The 15,982-nt window shown below is 43.3% G+C and overlaps 1 protein-coding gene across 1 annotated transcript in view; it reads right to left on the bottom strand.

The window, feature by feature from the left end:
- TEX9 (testis expressed 9) overlaps nt 1–15,982 on the bottom strand; it is a 120,519-nt gene that overhangs the window by 103,061 nt on the left and 1,476 nt on the right. Inside the window, exon 2 of the mRNA XM_023729851.1 lies at nt 15,744–15,811. Coding sequence (XP_023585619.1) covers nt 15,744–15,811 — 68 coding nt within the window. The remainder of the gene's footprint in view (nt 1–15,743; nt 15,812–15,982) is intronic.

Genomic DNA, 15,982 nt, shown 5'->3' with positions numbered 1-15,982 from the left:
GCAGCTCAGACAGGAAGCAGGATACAGACGGGCTTGGGGGAAGTTTAGGAGATTAAATCGACAGGGTTTGACACATCCAAACTCCCTGAGGGACCAGATTACTGGGCAGAGGCTGGGGATCATGGTCTCGGGGGACATCTAGCTCAATTGGCATAACATAGTTTATAAAGAAAATGTTCTACATTCTACTTTGGTGAGTAGCATCTGGGGTCTTAAAAGCTTGTGAGTGGCCATCTAAGATACTCCACTGGTCCCACCCCGTCTGGAGCACCGGAGAATGAAGAAAATCAAAGACACAAGGGAAAGATTAGTCCAAAGGACTAACGGACCACAACTACCACGGCCTCCACCAGACTGAGACCAGTCCAACTAGATGGTGCCCGGCTACCACCACCGACTCCTCTGACAGGGATCACAATAGAGGGTCCTGGACAGAGCTGGAGAAAAATGTAGAACAAAATTCTAACTCACAAAAAAGGACCAGACTTACCCGTCTGACAGAGACTGGAGAAACCCCAAGATTATGGCCCACAGACACCCTTTTAACTCAGTACTGAAGTCACTTCTGAAGTTCACCCTTCAGCCAAAGATTAGACAGCCCCATAAAACAAAACGAGACTAAATAGGCACACCAGCTCAGGGGCAAGGATGAGATGGCAGGAGGGGACAGGAAAGCTGGTAATAGGGAACCCAAGGTCAAGAAGGGAGAGTGTTTAAATGTCGTTGGGTTGGCAACCAATGTCACAAAACAATATGTGGATTAATTTTTCAAAGAGAAACTAATTTGCTCTGTAAACCTTCATCTAAAGTACAATTTAAAAAAAAAAGAACGTGACCTAAATGATCTCGTTTGGGAACTCATTAACATTTTCTGTGTGTTTTAGCACAGTTAACGCTCCATGTGTGATTGAAAGGTTGTGCATTCACTGTTTATTGTGTACAAAGTCCTTTAGACCCAATCAGTCAAGTTTGTTAATTGTGTCATTCAAACCCTCTGCACTCTTACTTTTTCCTACTTGATCTGTCAATTTCTAAGAAATACGTGTTAAGGTCTTCCAAAATGGCTGTGTATTTTTCATTTCTACTTATATTTCTATTTTTTTTTTTTGCTTTAAACATGGCTTTAGATGTTAGATGGTTAGATTTATAAAAGTTCGTTACTAATACAGCTACTTGTGGAATTGTATCTTTCATCAGTACGAATGACCTTTCTTTATCTCGACAAATCCTTTTCATCTTAAATTATTTTTTGTCTAATATTAATGTAGCCACATTTCTTATCTTTTAGATGTATTTCTTCTAAATAGCTTATAACTGGATATGTTGTTTTATTGTTTGTTTTTTACTTAATCTGAGATTCTCTGTTTTTATTGAAGAAATTGTATCCACTTGTTATATATTGTGATTGTTGATGGTTTGACTTTCTCCTGCAATCTGGCGTGTGTGCGTGTGTGTTACTGTGCTTTTAGATTTTCCTCTCCTATCTCTCCATCTTGCCTTGTCCCTGCCATCTTTAAGTTGCAAGCATCTAGAACACTAGTTGGCCTATAGCCCAAATCCAGCCTGCTGCTTCTTTTTGTAAATAAAGTTTTATTGGAAAACATGCATGCTCATTCATTTACATATTGTCTGTGACTCCTTTGACACTATGATAGCAGAGCTGAATAGATGTGACGAAGACCGTATGGACCACAAAGCCAAAAATACTTACTAGGTGGCCCTTTACTGAAAATGTTTGCCAAACTTTGACCTAGATTTTAATTTCATGTTACCAATATTTTAACATATGCCATATTTAGACAGCTACAAGTTAATAGGTTTCTTTTGTCTCCACTGTTTCTTGATCACCACATCTTCATCTTTCTTGCATTTATTATCTATTTTGTTGAAGATCATCCTGTAGTCATTCTTTCTAAGAGATTCTCTTGGAGATACACACTTACTGAGTTTTTTTTTTAATTTCAAAAATCATGTTTTTAATTTCTAAGATCACTGTTTCTTCACTTTCATGGATGAAAAAAATCCTGAGTCTCTCTGTGAATAATTGTTATACGTTAATACTTATATATGTTATACTATCTTAAAATTACAAGATAAATTTTATAAATTTATACTTATGTTTTTCCCTCCTTTAGTAATTCTCTTTCCTAAGGCATCATTTCTTCCATTTACTGAGTTTGGTGCATCTACAAACCTGTATCCTTGTTTGATTATTCTTGTACTTTGTACATGGGAATCCCTGTTGGCTGTCCAGCTCTGTTAAACGTGGGTTGCCCTGGGGACTATCGGGGAAGGGAAGGGAAGGACGTACTGCTGGGCACAGTGTGCAGTAGTTTATGTTCAGAATGAGGAGTCACCCTCTCCCTCCTGGGATTCATTGCTACCATTGTGTTTTTTGGGTCCTATGACCGCGTGCTCAGGGCTTCAATCTGTGGACGAGCACTAGCGGGAGAAGGAAGGGGTCTGGAATTCCAGCTGTTCCAAATGCAATGTCTCCATTAATCACTTTGGCCATTACCCTAGGACCCCCTCCTGTCACTGAATCTGCTGTCTACGAGCTTGATGCTTCCTTTAGGTTGTTTCTGCCTCCTCTACAGTCTGAGGTCTATGAGTCTTTGTGGTGTAGTCCTCTAGTTTGTTTCTCCAAGGTCCTATGTCATCTCCTAAAAATTTCTGACACGTTGATGGCGCTCTTTGTCCCCAGTCTGATTACTAATTAATTCCCTCTCCATCTCCCCCATCTCTCTCTCTTAACCTTTTGAGTCATTTTATGAGATTTGATACAGGAAGAAAGAGGTAAGTTTCCTTCCATCTGACATCTTAATTTAATCTTCATGTGTAGGATTTTTAAATTAACTCTTTCAAAACCACATTAAATATAATTTATTTGTGAGTAGTAAGCTATGTTCTTACCTTTTTTATTTCAAAACAGTTTAGAAGATACTCGGTAGCAGTATCTGTGACACAGAAAGAAAATTGACTCTCTACGCCAACAATGTCTCTGAGGGGATTCAAAATGCTAAAAGCTTTCATCAGCTTGTAGTGGGAAGGAGTATCTATATGGCTTTGAGTCACTTGCCTTTTAAAAGAGACTGGGTAATCTATTCAGTTGTTTAAAAGTGTTCTCTTATGGGAGGGAGAGACACTGGTTACAAAAGAGCTCTAATCTTTTAGCCACTTTTCCCACCTGATAACAAACGTGACACAGTAGGCAGGGATCAGCGACATTTGTGACATTTTCAATCAGAAAAATTTAGCTAACAAGTTCATCCGGTTTGGGATTTCTACCCCCATCCCTGCCATACCTCAGTCCCCTGTCTACTGAGTAGGATACGTGGTGAACTAACCGTAACAGCCTCTAATACTGACTTAGAGAATCCCTGCCTAGAGTAGCTAGAAAGCATACACCCTGACCTCATGTTATCTGGGCTTTTAAGTCCCTGAAAAGAGTAGCTGGTCTCATTTGTGGCTTTCTTTAGGGACCTCAGGAGGAATGTTGTTGTTGATGTTTTGTGCCTTCGAGTCGATTCGGACTCATAGCAACCCTGTATGGCACAGTAGAACTGCCCCATAGGGTTTCCTAGGCTGTCATCTTTATGGAGGAGCCCTGGTGGTACAGTGATTAAGAGCTTGGCTGCTAACCAAAAGGTCAGCAGTTCAAATCCACCAGCCACTCCTTGGAAACCCAATGGAACAGTTCTACTCTGGCCTTACCATCCAGTGTTGCCTATTATGGATTAAATTGTGTCCTCCCAAAATATATGTGGAATCCTAACCCCTATACCAGTGAATAAGGAGCTCTGGTGGCGCAATGGTTAAGCACTTGGCTGCTCACCAAAAGGCTGGCGGTTAAAACCCACCCAGTGGCTCCTCAGGAGAAAGACCTGGTGATCTGTTCCCAAGATGACAGCCTAGAAAACCCTATGGGGCAGTTCTTCTCTGTCACATGGGACCTCTATGAGTCAAAATGGATTGGAGGGCACCTCACAACAACATACCTAGTAGGGTTTTCTTTATGTTAATAAGGCCATATCAGTGTAGGGTTCATTCTAAATCTAATCACTTCTGAGTTAGAAAAAGAGCAGATTAGACACAGAAGCAAGCACCAACGGGAAGACAGATAGCACATGAAGATCACCAAGGAACTCAGGAACGAGGAATGTTGGGGTTATGGAATCTGAAAGAGACAAGGATCTTTCCCCAGAGCGGGCAGTCTTCCCCTAGAGCTGTTGCTCTGGGTTCAGACCTCTCACCTCCTGAACTGTGAGAGAACACATTCTCTTCTTTAAAGCCCCCACTTGTGGTACTTCCGTTACAGCAGCACTAGACGACTAAGACATACCTGTCTCACTGTCTGCTCTGTACCAGTGTCAGACGAGCAGAGGCTGAACGTCCCGCGTGCTGTGGTCAAGCCGTCTCCTGCAGCAGCTGCCTCAGGCGCAGCCTAGCTTTTAGTGACCTCGCTTTTCCAGATTTGGTAGTCGCTATGCTGCTTCTCACTTTGGGGCTTCAGGGCTCCTGGTGCTGTCAGGGCCCCTGCCCTCTGCCTTCACGCCTTCCACCTCCCCAGGAATAGAGATGAAGGAGAATTCACAGGTACTTGGCTCTTACTGTGTGTACGGCATTGTGCTGGGTATTTTCACAAATAGTTTTCATTAAAGCCTCTGTACGACTGTGTGAGGGAATGTTATCCCCGTTTTTACCAGTTAGAAAACTGAGGTTCGGAGAGGTGAAGAACTTGCCTGAGATCACGTAACTGTGAAATGGTGGGGCCGGGATGGGCGGATGGTTTACTCACTTATGAGCCCAGTCTGGTTTTTTTTGCATTCTGCTTTTTTTCTTGGCCTAGATAAAAGGAGCTTTCTCTAATTCAGTAACTCAAGCCAACAAACATTTATTGCTTGGCTACTTTATGGTAGGGAGTATGCTACCTGTTGGAGCCCTGGTGGCACAGTGGTTAAGAGGTTGGCTGCTAACCAAAAGGTTGGCAGTTTGAATCCAGCAGTCGCTCCTTGGAAACCCTATGGGACGGTTCTACTCTGTCCTGTAGGGTTGCTATGAGTTGGAATCGACTGGATGGCAACAGGTTTGGTGTTTTTTTTTTTGTTTTTTTTTTTTGGTATGCTATATGTTGGAGATACGCAGAAAAATAAAAGCATACTTGTCACTTCAAATAGTTCACAGTACTAGGAGCCGGGGTGGGGAGGGTAGATACAACAGAAATACACAAGTAAGCCTACAATTACTGTGTAATGAGATCATGTCAGTGACATAAGGATATGCAAGCTGCTGTAAAAAAACAACAACAAACCCTTTGCCATGTCGATTCTGCCTCATAGCAGCCCTGTAGGACAGAGTAGAACTGCTCCAAGGCTGTAATCTTTATGGAAGCAGACTGCCACATCTTTCTCCTGCGGGTCGGCTGGTGGGTTCGAATTGTCAACCTTTCGGGTAGCAGCTGAGCTCTTAACCACTGCACCACTAGGGCTCCTTGCAAGGAGCTATAGTACCACAGAAGAGAGACAACTTAGCCTAGGTTGGGGTGTGGTGGGGAATGGAGGAGGAAGACTTCACAGAGAATACAATTCTTCACATGTGATTGATCCCTTCGGGTTATCAGCACCATAACTGTATGTGTAAGACTTTTGGAGGAACAGAGATTTACACCAGAGTAAGGGAGAAGTGGAGACCTGTTTCTGAGGGTCTGAAAAGATAAATCAGTTGCTAGAACTTCACTGGAAGCTAAATGAACTTTCAGTTTCCTAACTCTCTTCCAGGCTCTATGAAGCCACCTGCATGCCTGTTCCTAAATTTCTGGGCGGTAATTCTGGATTTCCCCAAGGCCTGTCCTCCTCATTTGTGTTCCCTTTCTCTGATGCTCCACCAGAAAACCCACTCAGTTCCTGTCAATCCTGGGATCCACTGCTCCCGCCATTACTAAGCAACTATCTTAGCTTCCGTTCTGTACGTCTTTTCAGTTTCTGCTTACTCATTGCCTCTACTGGCTGCTGTTGTCTGTGGTTTCTGAGGTCAGCCTTCTCAGAGTGTCTTTCAGCTACTGTTTCCACCGTCAACTTCCTAATCCTCTCTCTTTATCATATTCAAATTTTCCAGGAAAGGAATACATTTGCTTAATTAAGTACTAATCTCTTCCTTGGGCAAAGCTCCTGTTCATCCAGCTCCTAGGCTACTGTCTAGCCAGTGGTTTGGATGCCCTTGTGTCAGATACTGAGCCCTGTTCTAATCAGGGGCCAGGGTTACAGAGAGAAGTACAGAAGCTATGTCAACAGAGCCCTTAGAAGGCAGCTATAGAAGGAAGCCTAGAAGGGGACTGTGGATATGGCAGGCAACCTGAGACATGGCCAACCCAGGAGAACGACACTACAGACACTACTAGAGGCCCTATAAATAGAAAAAGAAAATTAAAAACATATTAACACCAACCATCGTGCTCCTTTAGCATAACTTCAGGTGGGGGTTGGGGCGGGGGGTGGGGGTGGGAAGGACGAAGGGAGATAGAAAGCTCCTCAGAATAAACATATTTATGGACAAAAAAGGGCGCAGAAAATAGATATACCCAAGGAAAGGCAGGTTGACTCCTGAGGTCTATGTGAAGAAAGTTTACAGAAGTGTGATGGTTAAGATTGTGTGTCAACTTGGCTGGGCCATGATTCTCCGTGTTTTAATGTAATCACTCCCATGATTGAATATACTGTGAGTAGCTAATCAGATGAAAGGCAGTCTCCTTGGCGGTGTGGCCCGAATCTGTATATAAGCAGACGTTCTGGCTTTTTGCTCCCTCTGGATCCTGCGGCTGCTTCCTGTCGTCTCATCTCCCGCTCTTGGGACTTGAGCCATCAGCTTATCTGCCGAACCTGGGATTCGTCGATCTGCACAGCCTGTGAGTGGGAGCCCTGCTCTCCGACCTTCTGATCTAGGGCTTGCCAGCTTCTGCAGCTGTGTGACTTGGAAGAGGCCTCTACCTTGATCCACGGACTTGGGACGTTCTAGCCTCTACAATCACGTGAGCTGTTTCCTTGATATAATCTCTTTCTATATATGTATTTATACACTTTACTGGTTTTGCTTCTCTAGAGAACCCAGCCTAAGACAAGAAGACTTCTTCCTCTTCTCAAATATACAGGGTGACATAAAGACTATGGTGAGGGTAGAAGCACACTCTTCAGACTGGCCTCCAACAGACTTGGAATTTGGCACCCCCATATAACCTGTGGAGCCCTGGTGGTGCAGTGGTTAAGAGCTACGGCTGCTCACCAAAAGGTCAGCAGTTCGAATCCACCAAACGCTCCTTGGAAACCCTACGGGGCAGTTCTACTCTGTCCTGTAGGGTTGCTATGAGTTGCAATCAACTCAACAGCAAAGAGTGTTCTATATAACCTTCATCATCAGCTTTCACTCCAGTTAGGCCAGTCTCCTCTGTCTCTTCAAGAGTGTCCTCATTTTCCTGCTTCTGTTCCGCTGATTTTTCTTTTGACTTGTCTCCACTCTTCCTTACACCTTTATAAATTCCTTCCCTTCCCTCACGCTCCAGCTCAGTCGCGCTTCCTCTATGAAAGCCGCTTCACTATTACCCCTAGTGACCCACTTGCAAAATGTTGGCTTCCTGTCCCCGTGACCCCGTGCTCTGTGGGTCTAGAGGTCTTATTTCCAAAGGGAGAAATGCATCACCTGGAGAACAACACTAATTCCATTGAACCTGAAGTTAAGAATGCCACCCGGCCACTTTGGGCTCCTCATGCCTCTGGATCAACAGGCAAAGAAGGGAGTTACTATATCGGCTGGTGTTTTAGTCATCTAGTGCTGCTGTAACAGAAATACCACAAGTGGATGGCTTTAACAAAGAGAAATTTATGCTGTCACCGTCTAGGAGGCTAGAATTCTGAATTCAGGGTGCCAGCTCCAGGGGAAGGTTTTCTTTCTCTGTCAGCTCTGGGGGTAGGTCCTTATCATCAGTCTTCTGTCTAGGAGCTTCTTAGGTGCAGGGACCCCGGGTCAAAGGACGCACTCTCTTCCCAACACTGCTTTCCTGGTGGTATGAGATCCCCCTGTTTCTCCGCTTGCTTCTTTCTTTTATATCTTGTAGGAGATTCATTTAAAACCCAGCCTAATCTTGTAGATTGAGTCCTGCCTCATTAACATAACTGCCTCTAATCCCACCTCATTAACATCATAGGAAAGTCTCATCAGATGACAGAAAGGTGGACAGTCACACAATACTGGGAATCATTTAGTAGCCACGTTGACACACATTTTGGGGGGACAAATTCAATCCATGACAATGTCCTTGATGTCATCCCACAACTCCTTTGGTCTTCTATCATTAGTGTTCAATGCATCAAATCTTTTCTTGAGATATTCTCTAAATTCAGGTGGGATATATTCAAGGTCATCCTTTTGCTCTTGTGGGCTTGTTTTAATTTTCATCAGCTTCTATTTGAACTTGCATAGAACAATTGATGGTGTGTTCCACAATCGGCCCTTGGCCTAGTCTGACTGATGATATTGAGCTTCTCCATTGTCTCTTTCCACGGATGCAGTTGATTCGATTCCTGTGTATTCCAACCAGTGAGGTCCATATGTAGAGTTGCTATTTATGTTGTTGAAAAAAGGTATTTCCAATGAATAGGTCGTTGGTCTTGCAAAATTCTATCATGCGATCTCCGGCATTGTTTCTATCACCAAGCCCATATTTTCCAACTACGGATCCTTCGTCTTTGTTTCCAACTTTCACATTCCAATCACCAGTAATTATAAATGTATTTGATTGCATGTTTGCTCCATTTCAGACTGCAGAAGTTGGTAAAAATCTCTATTTTCTTCTTCATTGTCATTAGTGGTTGGTGCGTAAATTTGAATAATAGTCATATTAACTGGTCTTCCTTGTAGGTGTGTGGATATTATCCTATCACTGACAGCATTGTACTTCAGGATAGATCTTGAAATGTTCTTTTTGATGATGAAATAGACGTCGTTCTTCTTTGATTCGTCATTCTTGGCATTGTAGACTAATGTTTGTCTGATTCAAAATGGCCAATGCCAGCCCATTTCAGCTCACTAATGCCTAGGATATTGATCTTCAAGCCTTCCGTTTCATTCTTCATGGCTTCCAATTTTCCTTAATTCATACTTCATACATTCCACGTTCCAATTACTAATGAATGTTTACAGCTGTTTCTTCTCATTTTGAGTCATGCCACATCTGCAAATGAAGGTCCCGAAAACTTGACTCCATCCACGTCATTAAGGTCGAATCTACTTTGAGGAGGCAGCTCTTCCCCAGTCGCATTCTGAGTGCCTTCCAACCCAAGGGGCTCATCTTTCAGCACTGTATGAGACAATGTTTCGCTGCTGTTCATAAGGTTTTCACCAGCCAATTTTTTGGAAGTAGATTGCCAGGTCCTTCCTCCTAGTCTGTCTTAGTCTGGAAGCTCCGCTGAAACCTTTCCACCATGAGTGCCCCTGCTGGTATTTGAAATATCGGTGGCATAGCTCCCAGCATCACAGCAACACACAAGCCACCACGGTACGATAAACTGACAGACAAGTGGTGGAACTACAAATTTGGGTGTGTGGGAAGTGTCACATTTATTTTCTTTAAATCAAATTAAATTACCCCAGACTTAAGTGAACCTAGCCTAATTACGCTGAAGTACAAGGAAACCCAACCTCAGTTATTATTGAGCTTTCCTCCCTAGGTGGGACTGCACTAGAGTCTGAGAGATTTATGTTGGGCCTAGAAATTGGGGGAAGGTTGACTTTGACATCCTCAGTGTTTAAGCATACATGGCTCTGAAAGGCAGGCAACTCCATGAGGGGCAAGGGGACCCAGACTCCCTAGAGGCACCATCCACCCATCTGAGGTTTGGCCATCTCCCTGGGGTACTCCTAGGAAGCAAGGCTGGTGTCCCCACTACTGGAACTCCAAACTTTGACTCCTTTCCAATTTGGGGAAATTTTTTATTTCTCTACAATTCCACCTGCCCACAACCCCTCCTTCCTTCTCTCTTGCTTTCTTTCCCTCTCTTCCCAGATGCCCTTAACATTTAACCTCCTAGCAAAATCCACTCTAGGAGCAAGAAACTTGGAAGGCTAGTTGCCTTCCCTAGCCACAACTCCAGGGATAACACTGACGTACATTCTAAGGAGTTGTGTTCCAGGAAGCTTCATTTACAATGTGAATGGTACCCCCAGAGTTGTCCAAGGGAGATGCTATTAGACAACTTAATTCTGCCTAGTAACGTAAAACTCTCTTGAAGCCTGCTTGGAATTGAGGGGAGGGAAAATATAAAGAGAACAAAAATAAAATTAATAGTCCAGTAAGTTATCTTATCAAACATCTACTTTTTTATTTGTCCCTTGTATTTTTATTTCTCTTAAAAAAATATGAATGGGCTAATATGTCTATTGTTCCAATTAGATTATGAACTGATCATCTTGAAGACGAGAACAATACTGTACTTATACTACTTTTTATAAATCTTTCTGAGGTTCCAACATAATAATTTGTGCATAGTAGGCACTTACATGTGTCTTGGACTGAGGAATGACAGAATTTGTGGATTATTGATTAGGCCCTATCAGTTCAGATTGCACCAGCATAGACTTCTTCATTGTAGGGTTACCACTGATGTCTTTTTATTGTCACTTTTATGGTTAATATGTTTTTATTTAACTGCTTCTGTTCATAGTTGCTGCCAGCCTGATTTTCCAAGACATCAAATTTCTACTTGGGATTCTTTGGTCCCAAATAAATATAAACGCTTCCTTTTAAATTCAGGCAGATGACATTAATTTGAACCTTCTTTAACATACAGAGAATTGCAGGTCACAACATAAACATGTTTATGGTACCAACAGTGGAAAATTGTGAAGTGAAATCAAAGCAGAACCTGGCATTTGTTTTCATAATGCCTTTCCCTTGAAGAAGCAAGTACATTATGTGAACTTTATCCCATTAACCCTCGGAGATAAGTAGAAGGACTGAAAGAATGGCTTCTATACACAGGTCACATAGCCAGGAAGTGACAGTACTGTTAACAGCCTGCTTCCTTGCCCAGTGTCTGGTTAGGCTATTTTACCTTAACAGACCATTGTCGTAGTGACATAGTGCCGTAATAGAACTCACAATTTCATATCATCCTTAGGTATACTCTTGGAATTGAGAAAATCTATTCAAATTGGCCAATGTGTACTTGTTTTTGAACCCCCAGCCTCCCTCTTCTGTAATCTTGCTTCCTCTTTTATTACTCTTTTACCTTAGTGCCCCCCGCCGCCCCCCGCAAGTGTAATACTGTTGGAAGACTGAAAACTCAGTCACATTACAGCATTGTGTCTTCATAGATCAGCCCTTCTAGGACGACACCCATTTTAAAGACAACAGCTTAGTCCAAAGAAATTAATCATAAATGATAGCACTTTCTCATATGGAGGAAGAAGATTTTTGGGTGTGTAAAGCCTTCCTTAAAAGGGGCCCTGGTGGCACAATGACTACGTGCTCAGCTGCTAACCGAAAGGTTGGCGGTTCGAACCCACCAGCAGCTCCAAGGGAGAAAAAACTGGCAATCTGTAAAGATTACAGCCTTGGAAACCCTGTGTTGCAGTTCTGCTGTGTCCTGTAGGGTCGCTATGAGTCGGAATCGATTCGATGGCACACAACAACGAGCCTTCGTTGTCCCTTTGAATAACACCATGTAGGTTATTGCATTTTCTACTGTCATCTCCTAAAGGCAAAAAGTTTGCAATGGGAGAAGGCAGAAGAAGTAATGATCAAGAGAAAAGAGGTAAAGGAAATAATTTGTTTTTATTTTTAAGGAAAAATGAAAAAGGAGAATAGAGTAGAACCGATCTTTTCTATGTCTGGTAGACCACCATAATTTGTAGTAATGAAATATGCACTCTAAGCACTTAGCCGATATTTACCAAGGGGGAAACCTAGTTTAGGCCTCATCTTCCTTTGATAGAATAATCATAATGAAGAACATAAAGCCACATTTTGTAAGATGGACTTGTGTCTCCCTTCCCTTTTCTCCCCGCCCCATACACTCCATTAAGGATCTGAGCACTGAGCAAACTACTGGGCTGTGCTTCATTCTCTCGTCCCGTGCACTCTTCCATGACTCCACACTGGTGCTCATGGCATTCTCTTTACCTGACTCATCATGCTCTGCCTACTGAACTCCAGCAAGACCCGATTCAAATGCCAGCCAATCATGCTCTGCCTACTGAACTCCAGCAAGACCCGATTCAAATGCCAGCCAATCATGCTCTGCCTACTGAACTCCAGCAAGACCCGATTCAAATGCCAGCCAATCAGGCTCTGCCTACTGAACTCCAACAAGACCCGATTCAAATGCCAGCCAACAGGCCTTATCCAAACAGCTCTTTTACCTTGAGCAGAGCCAATCCCTCCCTCCACTGTATCACCAGAGCATTAGTGGACATGTCTATATTTTAGAACTCAGCATCATGTATAATTATTATATGTTAATATGTCTCTCTGCCCCACAGAATGTAAACTACTTCCAATTGGGACCAGATCTTATTTATTTCTAGTTTCTTTGATCGATACTACTATGTATCAGGCACAAAAAACACATGATCAATACATATGCTACAGTCTGGAAAGTATAAAAAGTTTACAGTTCCATAAAGGAGGAAAGGCTTATAGATATAAGAGAGCAAAATGGTTGTTATGGATTGAATTGAGTCCCCCCAAAAATGTGTGTCAACTTGGCTAGGCTATGATTCCCAGTATTGTGTGGTTGTCCTCCATTTTGTGATCTGATGTAATTATATGTTGTAAATCATAACCTCTTTGATGTTAATGAGACAAGATCAGAGGCAGTTATGTTAATGAGGCAGGACACAATCTACAGGATTAGGCTGTATTTTGAGTCAATCTCTTTTGAGATATAAAAGAGAGAAGCGAGCAGAGAGGAGAGAGGCCTCCTACCACCAAGAAAGGATAGCTGGGAGCGGAGTGCGTCCTTTGGACCCAGGCTCCCTGAGCTGAGAAACTCCTAGACCCAGGGGAAGATTGATGACAAGGACCTTCACTCCAGAGCCGACAGAGAGAGAAGGGCTTCCCCTGGAGCTGGCGCCCTGAGTTCAGACTACTAGCCTTCTAAATTGTGAGAGAACAAATTTCTGTTTGTTAAAGCCATCCATTTGTGGTATTTCTGTTACAGCAGCACTGGAAAACTAAGACAATGCTATAATGTGCTGGGTTAAGAATGTTAAGGTTAGGTAACTACTGAATTCAACAGATATATATTAAACACCTGGGAGTCAGGAATTGTGTCCTGTAATACTGGGATAAATAAAACATAGTCTGTCTACCTTTGAAGTGCTCACAATCCACCTTGTAGATTCTTTTTATATGTGTGTAGCATTTCTGTGGTTTACATATTACTTTCAGTGTTGTTCTTTACAACAGCCCTGTGAGGTAGGTAAGTTTCACCATTGTTATAGAGATGGAAATCAAATTAAAAAAAAAACAACAACAACTTGTTTCTGCTGAGCTGAGTCCAACTCAGGGTGACCCCATGTGTTACAGAGGTAGAATTGCTCCATGGGATTTTCTTGGTTGTAATCTTTATGGAAGCAGACTGCCAGGTCTTTCTTCCACGATGCCTCTGGGTGGGTTTGAACTGCCAACCTGTAGGTTAGTAGATGAGTGCAAACTGTTTGCACTACCCAGAGACCTGAGAGATGGAAACAGGTTTGAATTCCCAGCTCTTCTGACTCCAACACAGGATTTTTTTGTTTTTGCTACTATATCAATATTTTTCAAACTTACCCTCTTCCGAGTTGGGAAATAAAAGCTCAAATTTTGTGACATCTAGTGTATTATCTTAAAAATTCATGAAAATTATAATGTTTTACATTCCTTCCCACTGAACTAAACTGAAGCTCTGAGAAAATGAGCCACACTGATTCTGGGGATTTGTGTGTCTTCAGTAGAGGACTACATACCCAGAAAGGAGCCTGGTGGCACAGTGGTTAAAGTGCTGTACTGTGAACTGAAAGGTTGGGGGTTCGAAACCACCAGTGGCTCCACGGGAGAGAGATGTGGCAGTCTGCTTCCGTAGAGATTTACGGCCTTGGAAACCCTAAGGGGTTGTTATGAGTTGGAATGGACTCAATGGCGGAGGGTTGGGACATACCTAGAGCGGTAGACATACAATTTAAGAAGCACCTGCTGTCTTCACTCAGGATTCTCTGGGTCTGGCTTGAATCCCCACCCAAGATTTTGTGTAACTTTATTAGGTGTCTGCGGGGTTTTTTGTGGCATAATTTTATTCCTAGTTCTCTGTGAAGACTATAACAAAACGCCCACTCTACTCCCAGATGTTAAATGAAGAGTGGGGGACTGATCCTTTCCTCCTTGAAAGGATGTCTCATTCTGACAATAAGTTCTTAGTCTGATCCTATCATCCACCCCTCTCATTGCTGGCTGATCCGAAGAGTCCCAGGTGTCTCGCACACGCCTGTTTGTCCCTGAAGGCCCAGACTCGACACTACGCTCTAGTCGGCACCACCACCAGAGGGCGGCTTGGGGGCGCAGCCTGCGGAGCCCTCTAGTGGTGGCTGTGCTATCGTGGCTCTTTTATGAAACCTGTGTGACACCCGGTAGCCAAGTTTTTTAAAGGTCCTGGTCCTCAGCTTCCTTTTCTTAAGGCCTTTGGCAGGTCTCAGATGTATTACCTTGCTTGGATAAGTCACCCATTCTCTAAGGATCGCCCCCTCCCAAGGTGTGACAGCGTGGAGTCATCATTCCCTCCTGGCAAGGTGAAACATTAGGACCTGGGGAATCAACCAATGCCTTTTTCTTACTCCAGCTTCTTCACGGATATAGAGCTCATACATACATTCAACATTTTTCAGTATAATGCCAGCTTCAGCATGACTCACAGACTCTGGAATTAGACTTCCTGGTGTCAAATCCTGGCTCCCACATTTACCAATTCTTAAAGTTTTAAGAATGCTATTTAACCTCTCTAAGCTTCAGTTTCTTCTGTAAAATAGAAAGAATAATACTAGTACCAGTTGCTGTCTAACTCACGGTGACTTCGTGTTTCAGAGTACAACTGTGCTCCCTATGGTTTTCATGGCTGGGACCTCTCTGAAGCAGATCGCCAGGCCTTTCCTCTGAGGCATCGCTAGGTGGGTTAGAACTACCAGCCTTTCAGTTAGTAGTCATGTGCTTAACTGTTTGCACTAGCCAGGCACTCCCAGAAAGAATAACAGTACCTATGTCATACAGTTCTTGGGAGAAGTAACTATGATAATGCATGGAAAGTACTAGGCCTGGCACATTGAAAGTACTCAACAAACATTAGCTATTTATATTCCTCTTTGAAGCATCTGTCTAGCACATACCACGTCTATCAATTTGGTGCAGAAAAATACTGTGTCTACATGGGACACGGGCACATATGCAAAATGAATTTCACACACAACCTGTAGTTTACCAAAGTGGCTAAGCTAATTGTGACCTTAGGTTAGGAAAAGGGGACTAATTCATGTGATACAATCAGTGCAATGGATAGTCAGAGCACAAAGGAATCCAAGAGGCTGTAAATCTGGGCCTGGAGTCTGTGGGACAGGCCTGAGGGCACAGTGGTGCCAGGCCAAGGTGTGGAGCTGCTCTCCAAAGGCCAGGTAGCCCAAGCCAATCGGATTTCCCTCATGCTAGGAGTCGAAGAGTGGCAGAGCCTTACAGCCCAAAGTCCAAGCCGCAGCAGGAACGTGGCCAGAGAATCTGACAGGTAGAAAGCTGACAGAAACTCTTTTCAGAAAAGTTAAAGCTGAAGGGCTCATAACAGCCACAGGCCCAGAGAAAAACCAGCGTGAGCTGAGCAGCTGTTCCATCTGGTGCTAGAGGCCTTGCCTGTTGTCTTCTACACTAGACAGTTCAGGCCTCCCTGAGCAGCATCATCACACTGCCGCCCCCCCCCCC

The sequence above is a fragment of the Trichechus manatus genome, unplaced genomic scaffold (assembly GCF_000243295.1).
Source record: "Trichechus manatus latirostris isolate Lorelei unplaced genomic scaffold, TriManLat1.0 scaffold00030, whole genome shotgun sequence".
In the NCBI taxonomy this organism is placed as follows: Eukaryota; Metazoa; Chordata; class Mammalia; order Sirenia; family Trichechidae; genus Trichechus; species Trichechus manatus.
The sequence above is the reverse complement of the archived record's forward strand: the minus strand, read 5'-3'. Positions and strand labels throughout refer to the sequence as shown.